The 20,893-nt window shown below is 37.1% G+C and overlaps 1 protein-coding gene across 6 annotated transcripts in view; it reads left to right on the top strand.

Moving 5' to 3' along the window:
• ZNF638 (zinc finger protein 638) overlaps positions 1-20,893 on the top strand; it is a 167,129-nt gene that overhangs the window by 73,839 nt on the left and 72,397 nt on the right. For 5 of the 6 annotated variants that reach the window (XM_074398572.1, XM_074398569.1, XM_074398567.1 and 2 more), the window contains exons 2-5: positions 4,342-5,860; positions 10,703-10,764; positions 18,650-18,688; positions 19,438-19,742. In XM_074398572.1, coding sequence (XP_074254673.1) covers positions 4,544-5,860; positions 10,703-10,764; positions 18,650-18,688; positions 19,438-19,742 — 1,723 coding nt within the window. In that variant the 5' untranslated portion in view covers positions 4,342-4,543. Of the gene's footprint in view, positions 1-956; positions 2,005-4,341; positions 5,861-10,702; positions 10,765-18,649; positions 18,689-19,437; positions 19,743-20,893 lie in introns of those variants that run through there. The other variant, XM_074398588.1, reaches the window with a different exon arrangement.

The raw sequence follows: 20,893 nt of genomic DNA, 5'->3' as shown, positions 1-20,893 counted from the left end.
AAAGTTCAGGAGAATTAAAGAAACTTGTTCTCAGAAAGGAAGTTGGCAGAAATGACCTATTGTAAGATTGACATGTGCTGCTTTTAGTAGGTTTCCCAGGATATAATGTTAGAAGAGAAACTTTCCTACCTCTACCCAGCAAGTCTTGGGACCAGAATGCTTAGTAAATAACTACCTGAACGGAATTCTGACTTGTCTTTGCAGTAGAGAAAGGAGAGAGATCTTTTAGGCAGAGCCAGGGCTGCTAACTTATTACTCTGTCTTGACTATATTAGATTTTAGGATGGGACTAACCATATGGGCGGTCTGATGTGGTGGTGGTTTTTTAAGACTCCTAAAAAATGCAAACAGGCCAAACCTCTGCTTATTGATAGTTGCAATTCCATAACTGGGAAGATGCCTTTTAATTCTTCTCTTCTTGTGAATTCCAGATTGTTCTATGAAAGACTGGTGTCTTTTCAAGATTAATATTCAGTGACTACATACTGATGCTGCTGTGTTTACATATAGAAATAATTCTTTCCTGATTAGTAAGTAGTTGCTGCTCAAAGGGTGGATCCCCCACTTCCTTCCCTCTTCTAGTTCCTCCCCTAGGGATGTCCCATCACTGCCTTCTCATGCTACAGCAACTTCAACCCTTAAAAGTTTAAGGATGGTATACCAAGGAGGGGCTTAGGAGTCTGCTTCCACACTGTAAAGTGCCTATGTTTTGATTGTTCATTGCATGTTCTTTACTAGTTACTAAATATTTCAGACATGACCCCTGGGTATATAGGTAGGAAAGTTTCTCTTAACTTTTATGTCCTGTGAAGCCCACCATAGGAAGCACATGTCTATTCTATAAATAGAAACCCAGGTTTGGGAAGTGTAAAATGTAAAAAAGATTTTGGTAAGTGTATCAAGTACAACAGGGCCCTCACATGGCTTTTTTTTTTTTTTTTTTTTTTTTTTTTTTTTTTTTAAAGACAGGTTCTTACTCTGTCATCCAGGCTGGAGTACAGTGGTGCAATCTCGGCTTATTGCAACCTCTGCTTTCCAGACTCAAGCTATTCTTCAGCCTTAACCTTCCGAGTAGCTAGGGACTATAGGTGTGAGCTACTTCTCACATAGACTTTAATATGCTAATAGACATTGTTCCCCTCTAAAAATCAAGTACGGTGCCCTTCATACTTTCTTGGCCAGGGAACATCTTTGTAGATTACCACTCTTAGAGGACTAGTATTCTGGAGAATACAGTTTATCAGAGGCTGTTATTCTCTTACCTTCTATAAATGTGTACTTAAATCAGTATAACGCAATGTTGGGCACATAAGGAAATACACAGTAGATTTTTGCCTTTAAGGAGTTTAAAATGGAGATGATTCCAAATGATACGTGTTCAGAATTCCATTTAGTAATTAGATCACTCTGATTGAAATTTGTTCCTTTGCTGTTTTATTTTGGGCAAGAAACATTATTTGGAAGAGCTTGTGCTTATGAAGTTATAAGAGGATTCTTCACCAAGTGGAGTAAATCGTGCAGAAAGCATTGAAATAACTACGTGATAAATTGTTTACATAAGCAATGTGTGTCTTTTAGGATTGGGTAAAGACATTTGTTTTTGGAAGTGATTTCATTATGTAGAAGGCAGGCACAGTTTCATATGATTTATGATTGTTTAAAAAGACCATGAGTTTGTTGTAAATGAACTTTTCTTTGAGACAGAGTCTAGGTCTGTCGCCAGGCGCCAGGCTGGAGTGCAGTGGCACGATCTCAGCTCACTGCAATCTCCACCTTCCGGGTTCAGGCAGTTCTCCTGCTTCAGCCTCCTGGGTAGCTGGGACTACAGGTGCATGCCACCACACCCAGCTAATTTTTTTTTTTTTTTTTTTTTTTTTTTCATTTTTAGTAGAGACGGGTTTCACCATGTTGGCCAGGATGGTCTCAATCTCTTGACCTTGTGATCCGCCCGCCTCGGTCTCCCAAAGTGCTGGGATTACAGGCTTGAGCCACCGTGTCTGGCCTGTAAGTGAACTTTTAAACAAAATTTGGGTATTGGTGTTTGGTAAGCTTGTGTCTTTAGCTTGTATCTGGTGAATCAGAAGCCTGTATATTTGCTGTGTTGTTGTGTTTCATTCTAATTGGAAAATTTGTGCATGTTAGTGAGTACTTTGGATGTGATCATTCATATAGTTTAACACATATTTGAGGATCTTTTGAGTAGGAGTAGGGTTTATATGCTTGGGGGATAAGACTTAGCCATGAACGTAAACCTTTAATTGACATTACGTTGTTGAAAAAGACTGTGTGTATGAGTGCAGAAACATAGGACAGTAAGAGTCCAGAAAATGGTGCAAGCAATAAATAAGAAAGGTTATTGGGTGTCAGGTGAGGTGGCTTACACCCCAGCACTTGGGGAAGCTGAGGCGGGCGGTTCACTTGATGTCAGGAGTTTGAGAGCAGCCTGGCCAACATGGCGAAACCCCATCTCTACTAAAAATACAGAAATTAGCTGGGTAGCATGGTGGTGTGTGCCTGCAATCCCAGCTACTTGGGAGGCTGAGAAAGGAGCATGACTTGAACCTGAGAAGTGGAGGTTGCAGTGAGCCGAGATTGTGCCACTGAACTCCAGCCTGGGTGACAGCGTGAGACTCTGTCTTATAAAAAAGAAAAAAAGGTTATTGGAAGACTTATTTCAGGGATTGGTAGTCAAGGGAGGTTGAATGGGGGCTGACCTTGAAGGATGAATAAGTCAGCATCCAGAGCAACGTTTGTTTTTGATTGGAAGAGGTGAAGGGACTTGGGAAGAATAGGAACAGTGGCATAGCAAAAATACCTGTCTGATAAAATTAGAGAGTTTGGTTAGATTGGTTGGACCTTAAACAGTAAAGCTAAGAAATAAAGGGAATGAGATGTTACTGGATTTTTGAACAGAGGAGTTCTGTGGTAAAAATGTTCTTTTGCAAAGGTTAAATGTGGTGGCAGCGTGCAAAATGACTGGAAGGGAGAGTATTAACCAGATAAAGACCATTTCCCAGCCCAATTAACATTTTATTAATATTATGTATAAATAGAAAAGTATATAGTAAAGTAATGGATGGAATGGTAGCTTGATCCAGTGATGATTAGCAAATAGGATCCGTGGTGTGGATTTTGATAACAATTGTAGATGCCTGAAGACATCAGATTTTCCACCATGCATTTCAGTCATGCATAAAAGTGAGGTCCTAATAGAAAGCACAAGCATAGTCCATATGTTTATAAATTTTTTAATTCCAGGAGGAAAGGCAAGTTATGTGGCTGCTGACCTTGGTCCTGAATGGTAGCTAAAGTAGTGTTTTCTGAGAGGAGTTTTGAAGTGTGGATAGTGCTGCAGTCTGATGGGCTGGTCAGCAACCAGTTTTAACTAATAAAATGCCTGAAAACGGCAAGATTTTTTTGCTCACATTTATTAGTGGTTAATAGTACATATTACTGGACCAGACAATCTTCGATACAAATCTCAGCACAGTCACTTGTATTTGTAAGTTACTTTACCTGTTTGTGCCTTAGTGTTTTCCTCTGTACATATCTTGGGATTGTTAGCATTGAATGACCTATTCCATTTAAAGTTCATAGAACACTGACACATAGACAGTGCTCTGTAAAGTTAATAATTTTTATCATCCATATATATTTTTCTATACTGTGAGACAAATATGGAGGGACTCCAAGGGAATACGTATTTTCTATATTATAATGAATTCCATGCCATTGCATACTGTTTTCTTAGACTCTGCAAACAAGTTTATTAGCAACAAATTTTTATCTTACAAGAAACAACCGTTTAATAATAGGAACATTAAGTGTAGTTTATTTGTCCCGTGGAATTTATTAGATGTGAAGATTCATTCCAAGAAGACTGTGTTTTACAAAATTGGGTCTTACGAAACTTCAGGCTTACAGGTTTTATTTTCTTTATTTGTATATCTGATAACATGCATATTAAGTATGTGTGCATTTATAAGTATTTTAATGCCTTCATCTTTTTTCCTCAGTATTACAGCGTGAAATAAATTCCCAGTATTTTTCAAGATTATGTAAAAGGAGTTGTAATTACTGCTCAGCACCTAGGACAGCACCCAACACAACACAGTGTACATGAACTCTGACTTGAGGTTGGGGCTTGTGTTCTGCATTCGGGAAAGAAGAAAAGAGAAAGTTTTTGGGAAATTTAAATCTTCGTAAGCCCTTACTCTAAAAGTGTATGAAATGCAGAATGGTTTCGTGGCTTTATTTCAAAATGTTTTACACTGGCTGTAGAACCCACTTCATAAAGTAGTTTGAGTTAAAATGATCTAATGTTTGTGTTTTAACTTTCAGCTTTGTGTTATTCTTGGAAAATTTCGCACCACTTGTGAATTCCTTGAACCTGGGCATTGCAAACCCACTTCTGTTGGGCCCATCTCCTTTGCACTTTGCTCAGATTAAGACTCAGTTGGCGCTTCAGCAGCTGAATGCCGTTGCCTCACATGGTTCAACACCACCTTATGCTTTATTAAATCAGGCTTTCTTGAAAATAGCCATGTCGAGACCCAGGTTCAATCCTCGAGGAGACTTTCCACTTCAAAGGCCACGAGCACCTAACCCTTCTGGGATGAGGCCTCCAGGACCATTTATGAGGCCTGGATCTATGGGTCTCCCAAGATTTTACCCAGCAGGGAGAGCCCGTGGAATTCCACACAGATTTGCTGGCCATGAATCTTATCAGAACATGGGACCACAGAGAATGAATGTTCAGGTAACTCAACACAGAACTGATCCAAGATTGACCAAAGAAAAACTGGATTTTCATGAAGCACAACAGAAGAAGGGGAAGCCTCACGGTAGCCGGTGGGATGATGAGCCTCATATATCTGCATCAGTGGCAGTGAAACAGAGTTCTATAACACAGGTTACAGAGCAGAGTCCCAAAGTACAGAGCCGCTATACTAAAGAGAGTGCCTCAAGTATCTTAGCAAGTTTTGGATTATCTAATGAAGACCTAGAAGAACTTAGTCGTTATCCTGATGAACAACTAACTCCGGAAAATATGCCATTAATTTTGAGGGATATAAGAATGCGAAAAATGGGGCGCAGATTACCTAATTTACCTTCTCAGAGCAGAAATAAAGAAACACTTGGTAGTGAAGCAGTTTCAAGTAATGTGATTGATTACGGGCATGCAAGCAAATATGGCTACACAGAAGATCCACTTGAAGTACGTATTTATGATCCTGAAATTCCAACTGATGAGGTTGAGAATGAATTTCAGTCACAGCAGAGCATTTCTGCATCTGTTCCCAATCCAAATGTGATATGTAATTCTATGTTTCCTGTTGAAGATGTATTTCATCAAATGGACTTCCCCGGTGAGTCCTCCAATAATCGGTCCTTTTTCCCAGTTGAGAGTGGAACCAAGATGTCAGGCTTACACATTTCGGGAGGACAGTCAGTCCTTGAACCTATAAAATCTGTCAACCAATCCATTAACCAAACAGTTAGCCAGACAATGAGTCAGTCTCTGATTCCTCCGTCTATGAACCAGCAACCATTTTCGTCAGAATTAATTTCAGCTGTAAGCCAACAAGAGCGGATCCCACATGAGCCTGTGATTAATTCATCTAATGTACATGTTGGATCAAGAGGAAGTAAAAAGAATTACCAGTCACAGACTGACATTCCCATTCGGTCTCCCTTTGGTATTGTGAAAGCATCCTGGCTACCAAAATTTTCACATGCTGATGCCCAGAAAATGAAGAGACTTCCAACTCCTTCTATGATGAATGATTATTATGCAGCGTCTCCAAGAATATTTCCACATTTGTGTTCTCTGTGTAACGTAGAATGTAGTCATTTGAAGGTGAGTGTTTTTAAAAAAAGATCACTGTATGATGCTCAGCGCCAGAGTTTTCTCTAAATTCTAATATGTATGCTGCTGTTAACTAGACATTAAGGAAATGGCAGAAGGTAATTTAAATTGCAACCTCAATATTAGTTGTAATCTTGAGTAGCCCTGGCCTTAATACTGAATTCAGTGTTAGGCTTACTGTATTCCTATGACTGGGCACACCATATATTAAACTTGTCCCTTTATTTTAAACTTTTAGTTATCCCACTTACGCAACATAAAATTTATATAACATAAACTGTGTACTTCACAAGACAATGTTACGTGGAATCACCTTTCTCTAAAAGGATCTATTAGTATAAAACTACAAAGAGACAGCATAACCCATTTATACTTAAGATGGTATAATCCATTTGTAATTCACACATTTAAGAGACATTATATTACGGCCTTGCACATATATACCTGTCTTGGGATAAAGACAATGTTGATTTAAATATTTCTGACTTTATGTAGACTAGTGATTTTTAATGTGTTTTTTTTTTTTGAGAAGAAGCTTTCTAAAATCATGGCAAAAATAAGTCAAGATGCATTATAGAGTTAAATGACAGAAATTTGAAGAGAAAATTCTTTAAAAAATAAACATGATTTAGGTACTTAATAGTATAGTTAAAAGGAAGTATTTTGCAGAGGTAGTCAAGTGTACTATAATGTAGAACATACTATTAGTAATCATTGGTAGATTTGAGCAGGAATTTTCAAGTAAATTTTATTTATTTATCTGTGTTTGGCAAGCACTGTTTTTTCTATTTACCGATGTGATTTATTGATTCAGATTGTGAAGAGTCAGGAGGGAATGTACTAACATGGGAAAAAGCTTTGATTCAAGGCCATGGTCAGGAATTGGTTGTATACTTAGGCTTAAAAATCTATAGGTGGTTATGTTCTTGTTCTTTTCTTCTTGCAGTGCTGCCTTTTGATTTTCTTTTCATTACTCACCAGGTTTTTATCAACATGAAACTGATAATTAGATCTGTTGTTTCTCTTAAAGTTAACTTCAGTGAAAGAAAGCAGCATTCGATCCCATTTGAGCCAGCTGTGCCAAATTCTATGAAAATAATAGTTGCCTTATTCCATCAGAAGGGATAGCAAAGTCTTTACAAGGGAAAAAGTCTTAGAATAATTCATGTCACCTAATTGTAATCTGTAAGTAGCCCTGGCCTAAGTAGTGAATTGAATGTTAGTCTCTGTATTCTTATGACTGGGCGTACCACATAATTTTTAAATTTATTTTAAACTTCTAATTAATCATGACGAATCCCAAAAAATACATCTCTGAATAAAGAACTTGAAGTTTTAATTTGTATTCTGTACAGTAGAAAAGGTATACATTTAATTTAGTATGTACTTACGGATACCAGTTTTGTACTTGACTCCAATTAGGTATTGGGGCAGAAATGAGGAGCTGTGTAAAATTTTAGATGTTATTAAGCAGTTTATCCAGTCTTACTGAGGAGAAAAATTATACTCCCGAGACATTTAAAACAAATAGAAGGCAACAAGTGATTTTGTGTATTTAACTAGTTTGGATATACTGTAGGGGACAGAGATGTAATATTTCTATATTGATTTCAGATGTGTGTCACTCAGGTCAGCATCATCAATTTACTAATGTAATCATTACCAATTTACCAATTTAATAATTATTTTAACTATTGTATTTGTAGCAGTATGTGTTTAAAAAGTATAAATATGCATCCTGACATCAAAAGACTTACAGCCTACTTAGACTAATGGAACGACAGTTACTAAATGCACTAAGTCTATCTTGACTAGAATGATGTGGTAGAGAAGACTTCATGGAGTAGGTTGAAGATGGATCTTGAATGATAAAGAGGCTTTAGATATGCCTGTATAAAGAGGAGGAGGGGGCCGGGTGTGGTGGCTCACGCTTGTAATCCCAGCACTTTGGGAGGCCTAGGTGGGCGGATCACGAGGCCAGGAGTTTGAGACCAGCCTGACCAACATGGTGAAACCCATCTCTTCTAAAAATAGAAAAATTAGCTGGGCATGATGGCACATGCCTGTAATCCTAGTTGTTTAGGAGGCTAAGGCAGGAGAATTGCTGGAACCTGGGAGATCTCGCCAGTGTACCCCCAACCTAGGTGACAGAGTGACTCCATCTCAAAAAAAATAAATAAATAAAAAAGGAGGAGGGATGGCAACAATATACAGAGAGGCAAAGGTCCAGAGAGAAGACTACATTTCATTGTGGTAGGAGGCAGTTGGAAAGAGTGATGAGCATATTAGCAATAAGTATGAAAGGCCTTGAAGAGCTAGCCTAGGAGTTTAGACTTGAGGTGAGAGGCATTAGAAAGCTAAATAAGTTTGTTGATAAGTGAAGTGACATGTTTAAAGTATATTTTAGGGATACCTGACTGAAATATGCAGGGTAAATAGAGATGAGATGATACGGAGGAGGACCTCCACTTGGAAGCTTCTCTAATTGTTCAAGTATAAGTTGGTAAAAACCTGGGTTAATAGGGTAAAAGTAAAGATTTGAGAGAAGAGAAAATCATTTAGTTACCATTAGAACTCACATAGATTGCCGTTAAACACACACACACACACACACACACACACACACACACACACACACCCCTCTTTTAACAGACAGCACAACAGAATGGGGCTCATCTAAGTAAAGAATTTTTCACTGCTAAATGGCCAGATGATAGAGATTTGTGAAGATGGGGATTTTGATGGTACAAACTGCTTCTCATTTCTGTGATATATTTTGCTGCTTCGTAAATGTTCGTGTGTCTGTATATATATATATATGACATAAATATGAAGCCAATAAATGTAAATTACCAACTGCAAACTTTTTTCTACTGAGTAAATCTGACAATATGTATATTTCCCACCTTCGAGTCTCAGAAATTACAGCTGTGAAGATGTACTTTGAGAATGTGAAATGTATTTGCTTGTTAAATTGGGGTTCAGATTTTAAAGGAAAAACTTCCCTTCGTTTAGGGTCTGTGTCGTAATGACTGAAATAATCCAGTTTGAGAAAGTACTGACAGTAAAAAATTGTTGAGACAGAGTGAGCCCTGATATGGGTAGACATTTTCAGTTTCATCCTGAGCCTGCCTAATTCTATACAGTCCCTGCAGAGTCTCCTCCTTAGCTGGTAATTTTCACTTTTTCTCTGGGGAGGCAGTGCTGCTTTTGGACCATTATCGAATGTGGATACTTTTGCCAGAGAGTCTAGAAATTGGGGCAGGATAGGTGTATTTACTGAGCTTAAAGCAAAGCAAGTAATGTCAATTTGTGAAGCAAGCCTATTAAAAGTACAGTAAGATAATGTGTGTTATGTGTGAGGAGAGTATGTCTTAAATAGGGCAGCCATCATCATCAGCTGATAGTTGCTATAAGAATGGTATCCTGTATTACTGTATCATCCTATTTTTTCAAGAAAACCTGGAAATCTGGATTTGGGATTAACATCTCTGGATTATTAAATGTTGGCAACGTATTCAGATAAAACACTTTATGGTTCAAATAAATCATGCCCAACCTACTGCCTGCACCAGTGTGTCTGTTTGATGTAAAGTGTCCAGTTAACGTTAAAAATATGGATTTTAGTACTACTAGATACTTTTAACTGCCAATCTCTTCTAGCTTTCTATTTGTATTACTAAACAGGATGTACAAACATTTCTTTTTTGTAGTCTACAATCAGTTCCATGGCTTAATGAAATAGTTTAGGATTTGTTATACCTTGTTGCTGAGTTTAAATTGATGCTGAGCATTGCACTGCAAATCAGTGTACCTTCTTTCAGATAATTCTTGCCAAGGCAGAATCTAAAATTGTCAACTGTGATTTCACCTGTGGAAACTTACAGTTCATCTTTAGCAACGACCTAAACTAAAATGTGTTTGAAATGGAAACAAATAATCACATTTTCCTTAAGCAAAGATTTGAAATACAGAGTTATTTAGTAAGTTTTCTGCTTTTCCAAATCCTGGAGGAATAGCGATACTTAGAGTAACACACATACTGCTTTTAACTAATTGTTTGACTTTGGAAACTGTATCTTTGAAAACTGTATTGGCTTTTTTTTTTTTCTTTTAAATCCAGATGTATCTTCCAGAGCTATTTATGGGTACAGATTGTAATTTTAGAACAGATTTATTTGTAAATGAAGTTATGTGTAAGAAAACATTTTGTTAATTGTAAAGCTCAATATGTAAGGGATATTGTATCTTTGAAATGTTGTTACTTTTAAATTTTGAAAATAGATTTGATGAGCAGCATTTTTCCCGTATTTTTACTAATCTTATTTACCAAAATAGTGAGTACCTTATATGGAATGGTACTGGCCTATGAGGTAGCATTTTTTGATTGTTGATGTTAGCATGAATTTTAGAGGCATTTGTCATTGAAATACTGTATTGTGAAGATACTGTTTCATAGATACCATTTTACTTAACAGAATTTTTGGTGTTTTCTGGTGTGGTGTTTTTTGCAATAAGTTTTTGCTGATCCATGCTTTGATTTTCTCAAGTTTATATATTGATTTCAAAATGAACATCCATGGATATGATATTTAAAATGTTTTCTGTACTAAAATATTTTCAAATGGGATCAATGAGGTATGGTATTAAGTACATTTGTTTGAGGACCTTTAATTTTTGTTTGTGAAAATTTTATTGAGTAGCCAAAAGCTATTTATAACTACATTTGTTTAATTTTTGAAAAAGATGTATTCTTTGTCTTTTTTAAAAGCCTTGTTCATTAGTCAACATGAGGAATATTCTAATTTCGACACTTTTCTCCTTTTACAATAGGATTGGATTCAGCATCAAAATACATCTACTCATATTGAGAGCTGTCGACAGTTACGTCAACAGTAAGAACATTTTTTTCTTTATTATAGATAGCATATTTACAAAATAGTTAATGTTCAGATATGACTTAATATTTTTAGTATACTTTGGAGAAAAATATTTTTAGAAAGTTATCTTTTCAAAATATTAGTTTTGTGGAGGTATATTTAATATTTTTTCTAAAATGATAGAATTCAGTATATTGTTTGCTCTGATACTTTTCTAACTTAATTCCCACTAGGTAAACTTTTTATGTCATTAATTCATTCTTTGCTGGCTTACCTTTCCTGCAGTCTTTTATCTATATCAGAGCAGGTATCCTTTCTTTCTCCTATCTTAACCTCTTTCCATGGGATAAGTAACTGAAAATCAGTGCAAACCAAACACCAGCATTTATTTTGGGACCTAAAGCTCTTCTCCATCTTAGAACCAGTTTTCAGAATATACCTTAAGTAAGGGATGAAAAAGCTAGATGTCTTGGTTCCTCAGTCTTGGCTCTTCAATTCTTCCACCTTTTTCTTCTCTGAAACAGGGCATTTGTGAAGGTTTCCTTACTGGCCATAACGATTAAAAGTGTTATTTTAACACTAAGTTTCTGTATCCCTTGGAATAACATAAAATTAAACTCTGCTTTCCCTAATACCATTAAACAGTTCCTAGCCACCAGACTGACAGTAACATGTTCATAGGCAAATGGATTTGAGATTATTATTGAGGATCCTTCTGCTTGTAAGTGATTAAAGTTGCAAATCAGTTGCAGTGGCCCATGTCTGTAATCTCAGCATTTTGAGAGGCTAAGGCAGGTAGGCTTGCTGGAGCTCAGGAGTTCAGCCTAGCCAACGTAGCAAGATCTTTTCTCTACCAAAAATAAAAACAAAAGAATCAGCCAGGCATGGTGGTACACATCTGTAGTTAAAATATTGGGAGGCTGAGGTGGGAGTATCACTTGGTCATGGGAGATAGAGGCTTTAGTGAGCCATGATTGTACCACTGCACTCTAACCTGGGCAACATCCTGTTTAAAAAAAAATTTTTTTTAGGGCCGGGCGCGGTGGCTCAGCCTGTAATCCCAGCACTTTGGGAGGCCGAGGCGGGTGGATCACGAGGTCAAGAGATCGAGACCATCCCGGTCAACATGGTGAAACCCCGTCTCTACTAAAAATACAAAAAATTAGCTGGGCATGGTGGCGCGTGCCTGTAATCCCAGCTACTCAGGAGGCTGAGGCAGGAGAATTGCCTGAACCCAGGAGGCGGAGGTTGCGGTGAGCCGAGATCGCGCCGTTGCACTCCAGCCTGGGTAACAAGAGCGAAACTCCGTCTCAAAAAAAAAAAAAAATTTTAAAGAAAGAATTTGTAAGCTCGATTGACTGGGAAGGTTAAATGAGTTTGGTGCTTCTATTAATAGTTTCAGGAGCAGCTGTATTGGATGCTCAAACAAAACTCAGTGTCAGAAATACTTCTTTCTTAGCTGTTGTCTTCTGCATTGGTCTTATGAAATCTTGGACATTCTTCTTTTACATAGCAAAATGGACCCCATGGTTTTGGATGTAAGTGATCTGTATAGCTGGCATTTCTAGGAGGGTTTTTTCCCTCCCCCAACCCCTCACCCTGTGACACAGCCTCGGGAGGTCCTGAGAATATATGCCTCTCCCATCTCACCTTTTTACTTTAGAGCACTTCTTTCTCCATAACTCCTGCAGAAGTCCTTGTTTTGACTCTTGGTTCACTTTGGGTTAGTTGTCCATCCCTAAACCCATTATAGTAGTTATGGGAATAGGGTACTACACCTCGGTTTGTGTAGATTGTCAAGAGTGAGATAAGCTGCACCTGGACCTTACACACTAAGACTGGAAATTGGGGTTAGTTTCCTACATAGATACTGTACAGACAAACATAGGTTATCATGGGGAGATAATTTATTGCCTGAATTGGGTATGCTTTACTGCCACTGTAAGGAATACAGTCAAAAATGGAAAATCTCTCCTAAGCAATATTTTCCCACAGGTACCCAGTGGGATGTCTTTTAATGAAGGTGAATTTTTATTTCGGTGTGAGCCAGCTATTTATTTTAGGTAGTCATTCATATTAGTAGGAGGATTATAGCTATGTTAATTTACTTGAGCAAACAGCATGTATATACCTATCAAAGCCTTAAGTGTAGGTAAGGCTATTATTTTTTTCATGCACATGGGACCCTGATTTAAAGCATTTACTTTCCATGCCTGCTACTTTAATGTTCTACACTACTTTTTATTTTTTAGCCATGTCAGGTGTATTAGGACTCTCCAGAGAGACCAATAGGGGAGACATATATAAGCATACCTTATTTTATTGCACTTTGATTTATTATATTTCACATAATTTTGCTTTTTTACAAATTGAAAGATTGTGAAAACCCTGTGTCAAGTCTGTTGGTGCTATTTTTCTTTTTTCTTTTCTTTTCTTTTTTTTTTTGACTTAATAGAAATTTATTCTCTCACAGTTTTGGAGTCCAGAAATCTCAAATCATGGTGTTAGCTGGGCCACATTCCCTTCCAAGGCTCTAGGGGAGAATCTATTCCATGCCTCTCTCCTAGCTTCTAGTGACTAGGGACAATCATTGGCCTTCCTTAGCTTGTAGCCCATCAATCCCATCTCTGCTACTGTCTTCACATCCCTTCTCCTCTCATACCTCCATCTGCCCTCCTATTGTAAGGACACTGGCTGTTGGATCTCGGGTCCATTGGATAATCTAAGATTATTTCATCTCAAGAGTTTTAGTTTAATTATATCTGCAAAGATCCTTTTCCAAATAGATAACATTCACAAGTTCCAGGGATTGGGACATATATATATATGTATATATCTTTTGGGGAGCATCATTCAAGAATCCATCTTAATCATCTCCTAATATCAAATCGCTGTCTCATCTGGTCCTTGAGCATACTTTTGCTGCCAAAAGCAGTCAAGAGCTGAAGCTGAAAATGTTTAACAGTGTTATTAGTACCTGTATGCTGGTAGGAACTGCAATTGGATATATCCTTCAATCTGGTATCCTCTGGGTGAGTTTCTACTTTTTCCTATTGTGGGACCTAAGGGTTCTTTAGTTACACAGGTAACTGTGGTTTGAAATTTAAAACAACAGTGTATCTTTCATAATTCTCCAGGCTGTGTCTCCTAACCAGGTCTCATGATGCCTTCATAGTTTCTTCACCTTCTGCACATTTTTCTCCACCTGGCCTCACTCTGATTACAGTGGCAGATCCAGGGCCTCCCTCTTCCCTTGTCTCTACTGGGCCAGTCAGGACTCTTTCCTGTTGGTACCATTTTTCTAACAGCATGTGCTCATTTTGTGTTCCTGAGTCACATTTTGGGAGGTAATTCTCACAGTATTTCAAACTTTTTCATTATTATTATACCTGTTATGGCAGTCTGTGATCAGTGATCTTTGATTTTGACTTGCATAAAGCTCATGATAGTATTTTTTAGCAATGAAGTGTTTTTAATTAATTTATGTACATTTTTAAAAACATGGTATTATATACTTAATAGACTGGTATAGTCTAAACATAACTTCTATTTGCACTAGGAAACCAAAAAACTTAACGTGACTTGCTTAGTGTGATGTTCTAGAACTCAATCTACATAGCTCCAGGATATCCCTGTGTAATGATATGTGAGAGGGGATTTACTAGGGGAATTGGCTTATACAATTATGGAGGCTGAGAAGTCCCACAGTATTCTGTCTGCATGTTGAAGACCCTTGGTTTCTGGTAGTGTGGCTCAGTCTAAATTAAAAAGCTTCCAAACCAAGGAAGCTGATAGCATAATTCTCAGTCTGAGACAGAAAGCGCTAGAAATCCAGGAGCCTGCTGATGCAAGTCATATAGTCAAAGGCCCAAGAACTTGGAGTTCTGATGTCCAAGGGCAAGGAGTAGAAGGGCATCTCGCTCTGAGGGAAGGAGGGGTGGAGAGAGGGAATTCCACCTTCTTCCGTCTGTCTGTGCCATCTGGGCTCCCAGCCTATGCTGTGGCATGATGCTCGCCCACATTGAGGGCACATTTTGCTTACTCAGCTCACTGATTCACAAACCAATCGTCACTGGAAACACCCTCACAGACACGCCAAGAAACAATGCCTCACCATTCATTAAGCATCCCTCAGTCTAGTCAAGTTGACACCTCAAATTAACCATCACGTTCAGGTTGTATGCTCTTGAATAATTGCTTCATTACTTTCTCTCCACTGCAAAATAATTTAATAAATAAGCTTTGGTTAGGTGCTTGGGCTCTGCATTCTTTATGCTTTTAAGCTGCGTTAATGTGGATATACCTTCTTTCTACTCATTCCTCCATTGATATATATTTAGATAGTTACTGCGTTTCTTATGGCTTATTCTCTTTGGCTTTATTGGATCTTTCTGGATTATGACACGAGTAGTTGAGGAAAGATACAGTGAATCAGAATTTTACTATTAAAAATAGGTAATTATGCTTATTGTGTGCTGGGCATGCTGAGTACTTTACATAAATGATTTAGTCTTCAGAAATACCTACAAAGTGTTAAGTAATGGATTATTCCTGATTTTATCAGTGAGAGAGCTGAGGCACAGAGACAGTTTCCCTGTCATCATGCAGCAAATAGTTAATCAGAACTATTTTAGCCCATGGACCTTTATTTACCATCCCTTCTACTTTTTTATGGCTTAAAAATTTTTCAGAATAAATATTCAAGGGAAAAAGGAAGAAAAATGTATATTCTTCATCTGTATTCATTAGTTGTTAATGTTTGCTTTATTGTATCTTCATACTTTTTTTTTCTGAACTATTTGAAAATAAATTGCAGACATTATAAGGCATCATTTCTAAATGCTTCTATTTCCTAAGAGTAAGGACATTGTTCTGCATAACCTGATACAACACATCTAAGTAGATTAATAATTCCCCAATGCCTTATAAGATATAAACAGAATTTATGTTTTCCCATTTGTTTCCAGAATGCCTTTAATAACTCTTGTCTGCCCCATCCATACCCCCAACTAGTATTCAGTTAAGATTTATGTATTGCTGTCTCTTTTAATCTAGAATAGCCTACTCTTTGTTTTGTTAGTTTTTTGTTTTGTCTTTTTTGTTGTTGTTGTTCAAGGAGGGTGTTTTTACAGTGTTGACTTTTTCCTTGAAATGTCCAGGAAACTTGTCTTGTGGAATGTCACACTTGTTATAGTTTCCTATTTGTTTCCTTAGCATTAAATCCACTGAGAACATTTTTGTGGCAAATACTTCATAGGTGATGTGTGTATTTATTGCATCACATTGGGACAAAGATAACACCGGTTACCAGGTCCTTACTTTTTTTTTTTTAAGACAGAGTTTTGCTCTTGTTACCCAGGCTGGAGTGCAATGGCGTGATCTCAGCTCACCGCAACCTCCGCCTCCTGGATTCAGGCAATTCTCCTGCCTCAGCCTCCTGAGTAGCTCGGATTACAGGCATGTGCCACCATGCCCAGCTAATTTTTTGTATTTTGAGTAGAGACGGGGTTTCACCATGTTGACCGGGATGGTCTCGATCTCTTGACCTTGCGATCCACCCGCCTCGGCCTCCCAAAGTGCTGGGATTACAGGCTTGAGCCACCGCGCCTGGCTGGGTCCTTACTCTTAACAGTTATGTTATACCACCTATATTAGGAGCGTTACTGCTTCTGAAGCACATTTTTGACTAGTTGGACAGTGTAGAGGTGTTTCCAAATTCTGCTTGCAGAACGTATTTATGCTTTATCTTTCTGCCCTGAGCAGCAGAGATGAGAACATGTGTTACCTAGTGAACAGGTCTAAACCTGGTGAAGCTGAACCTAGTGAAAATCAACAATATTTTTACTAACTCTCTCAGCTAACTTCAACCTCCACCTCCTGGGTTCAAGTGATTCTCTCACCTCAGCCTCCTGAATAGCTAGGACCACTCACTTGGCTAATTTTTTGTATTTTTGGTAGAGACAAGGTTGCCTAAGCTGGTCTCAAACTCTTGAACTCAAGCATGGTCTGCCTACCTCAGCCTCCCAAAGTGTTGGGATTACAGGCATGAGCCATCGTGCCCAACCATAATTAGTAACTCTTGAATAATAATCTTCAAACTTTGTGAACCATAAACTAGAGAGCTCTGGAAATTTAATAACTTTCATGTGTTGTTAATCACTGTCATTTCCAGCACATATATGTGAGAAAGTTAAGGCTTACACATACTACGTAACTGGCTTTAAGTTTAATAGCCATTAAATGACAGCACCTAATGGTGAAACCCAGTTTTGTTTGATTATAAAGGATTTGCTTCGAATCACTATAAGACTAGGAATTTATCTTTACAGGGCAATGAAAGTTTTTAAAAAAGAGTGTAGAAATAGATGGAACACAATACATATATTGGGAATTGTTGACACTAGGTGATCGGTATGTTGAATTAAAGTTAACTTTTTTGTCTTCATAGCTTGTCCTCTCATAATTAAAAAGTGCTCTAGACAGTATGTCTATTCTCAAAGTAGGAAGAATGAGGCAGAAGCTTTCTCAGATGCCTCCCGGGGGTTTTGTACCTATGTCCCATTGGTTAGAACCTTTCACTGGCTATCTTCTAGAGATAGTGGGAAAGCAAATATTTAGCTTTTTTTAGTTGTCGTAATAAAGACAAACAAGGGAAAAGGGAATTGAGAATTGCTGTGGGGTTAGCTCATTAACAATGTCTGAGGCAAATAGCAGTCAAGACAAACTATTTTACTAAATTTTGACTTAACTTTATTTTCCTGATAGGTGATTTGTAAGAAGTTTGCTGCCTCCATTTCCTTACCTGGCTTTCATCTTGCTACGGAAATTGTATTCTTAAATGTAGTGATTTATTTATTTAATACAATCAACATGTCCAAATGCCTGTTAGAGTTCAGATTTTCTAGAAGTTGAGAGTGAAGACACAGCCTTTTTCTTAGGCTTCAGGCTTCTGTGATATTGCTGTTTCTCCTACTGGTTCTTCTTTCTGTGATTACTCCTTAGTCTGCTTTATAGTTGTTGATGTGCATGACATTCTGTCTCGGCTCTCTTTTTTTCTATAAACTCCGTCTTGTATTAGTCTCGCTCTTAGGGCTGTAATTTGGCTTCTACATGCCTGATTTCTAAATATCTCAGCTCTTACCTTTTTTTCTAATTCCAGATATTCGTTTACACTTGTTCTGAAAACATTCCTGTTACCCTCTTTTACAAATGTTCATTAACTTCCCATTGTTTTTTCCTTTGTGTATCGTCATTACCTGATTTCAAGGCTCTTCATAATTTGTCTCTACCTGAGACAACAGACAACCTGTCCAAGTTTCCTCCTTTATAATTCCTTTTTATCATTTCTGTGCTGCAGCTAGACAGTTCCTGGAACAAAACACCTATGTTTTGCCTCCAGTCTTAGTTTATGTATTGCCACTACATGAAATCTAACCTGATCCATGCCTATTAATAGATCTTTTTAAGGGCTACTTGAAAAGCCCCGTTTTCTATGAATTCTCTGCTGATTTCTCTTACTGGATATATCTCTGTGAGGACCAATTGGCATAAGTTAAGGGGCACCATTCATGTTGTATTCTTGAGTTGCCACATAGAAGGTGGTAGGAATGGTGTTTTCTAGAGTTCTGTAAAGTAGATGAATTGTCTTCTCTTTTTTAACCCTGAACCTAAGCTTTTATCTTGTATCTCTAACATGTTTGTGTATGGACTGGCCATTTTACTTAAGTAAATGTTTAGGCCTTTAAAGTGTGGGGAATGTGTTTCCCTGATATACCTATTAGCATAATACTTTGATTATTTATTGAATTAAATACTTAAAATATTTTATTTCCAGTAAAGATTAATTGAGCCTTATGGTCTTATTTTAGCTGTTAGTTAATATTGTTTATTTTCAAAATAGGTATCCTGATTGGAATCCTGAGATCCTCCCATCAAGAAGGTAATTTTTAAAAATAGTAATATTATGAAAACTTGATTATCTTTTAAAAGTGAACACTTAATTTTAAAATAGTGATTCTTTTGAGTTCTATTTTTGTAATTTAAACAGTAGACAAATGCAAAAACCTCTATGAATCTTTCTTACTCCAGCTTAAATGTGATACAGCCCCTCCCCTAAACTACTTTCTTTAATCTTTTCTGAAAATATTTTATTCTGACATTATTATTTTATGTTTATGACATCTTCTGTTGTAAATGCCTTGAGTGCTAGGAGTGGTATTGTTAAGTTCTGTATCCCCTAGGGGATCCTACTCAGTTTATGGGTGTACACACACATATAGAAATCAAATCATATTTAGAGATGGCATAATCTTTCTGGAAAATATTATTTAATACATCTGTTTATGTAAATCATTTTCTAAGTTCTTTACATAATTTAATACTTTAAAAACATAATTGGATATAATATTGGTACAGGAAAAACTAGAGAAATTCATAATCATATTCATCGTAATCTAGAAAACAGACATCCAAGCAGTTTGGAGGGCTGATAAACTGCTCTGATTGTTTCTTACTCACCCATAAGGCTGAATCACATGATAACAAACAGATTTTTGTTTTAAGTACATATCTTTTATCAGCGTTTGGTGTTGTTAACAGTCTGTTTTTAAGTAGGTACTTCTGTCATTTAGTATCATTTACATTTACATTAAATTGCTAATCACTAACTTTTTTTCCCCCTGCTTACAGAAATGAGGGTAATAGAAAAGAAAATGAAACTCCACGAAGACGTTCTCATTCCCCCAGTCCTAGGCGTTCTAGAAGATCAAGCTCAAGTCACAGAATCCATCGATCTCGAAGCCCAATGCGTTACATGTATAGACCAAGAAGCCGAAGTCCAAGAATTTGCCATCGTTTCATTTCTAGATACAGATCCAGATCCAGATCCAGATCCCGTTCACCATATCGAATTAAAAATCCGTTTAGGGGTAGTCCGAAATGCTTTCGATCAGTTAGCCCCGAAAGGATACCCAGAAGATCAGTGAGATCATCAGGTACACTGATGGCCATGAAATAATGTACTTATTTTGACTAAATTTTTAAATGTCTTTTTTTTAGGATTTTGGGAAATGTTCCATTTTATTAAATTTTAGAATTGTGAAATGAAATCTAACCCACATCCCACAGAGTTACTCCCTCTAGTAACTTGGCAAAGAAATGTGTGTGAATATATGCGTCTACCAACATCATGTTTAAAAACCAAGGATGGTAGAAACATCTTAGTTTGCTTTAATAATTGATTATAGAATTCCGTGGATTAATTTAAAATGGTTTTGAAATTATTTTTAACCTGTGACTTAATACTGATTTAATGACCCTTTCAGAAATAGCATGTGCGTGCGCGCGCGCACGCGCGCACACACACACACACACACACACACTCCCTTCTACAATGAAAGAAATCATAGTTAATATCTGAGGTCCTTTGACACTTCCACTGCTTCACCTCACTGGCCTGAAAAATAAAAAAGTAATACTTTGAACAGGTCTTACTGTATCTAGTATACTCTAAAATGCTGAATTCAAATGAAAATACTTTTAATTACATAAGCAGTGACCGATTGGGGTCCCCAAGATGTTTTAAGAGTACTGTGAGGTCTTCTCTTTTCCTGTTACATATTTGCATGAGGCTGGATTTTCTTTATCCAGAAGCAGATAGAAGAATTTAGATTTTTTCTTTTAAGCACAACATTAAAATGTGTGGAAGAAGGTACAATAGTGCTATTCATTTCACTAATTTTGTTTTGGGAATTACGGATGGTTTTTATAGAAAGATTTACATTAATATGGGAGTTTACTTTTTTGCCATTACTTTCAGTGGTAAAAACTGCAGTTACTTTTGCAACAACCTAATATATGAATTAATAAATATTTTAAATTTTATATTTCTAATATGGTAAATATCAATAAATAGAACAAATCTTTGGAGTCTTCAGTAAGTGTAAAGCAACTCGAAACCAAAACTTTGAGGATCACTGGTATAAGGGAAGCCTACTAAATAAAGGAACTTCTTCGTGTAAAAGCCTTCTGAGTGAATAAAGACTAGATTTTTTTCATCTGTGTGCTCCCTGGTTAGCTTGAGAATAGCTCTATATTTTTAAAATTATGTCCTGAGATGGCTCCTACTTTAATTTCTTTTCAATTG

Source organism: Saimiri boliviensis, chromosome 1 (genome assembly GCF_048565385.1).
Source record: "Saimiri boliviensis isolate mSaiBol1 chromosome 1, mSaiBol1.pri, whole genome shotgun sequence".
Classification (NCBI taxonomy): Eukaryota; Metazoa; Chordata; class Mammalia; order Primates; family Cebidae; genus Saimiri; species Saimiri boliviensis.
Note: the sequence above shows the minus strand (reverse complement) of the source record. Positions and strands in the feature narration are given on the sequence as shown.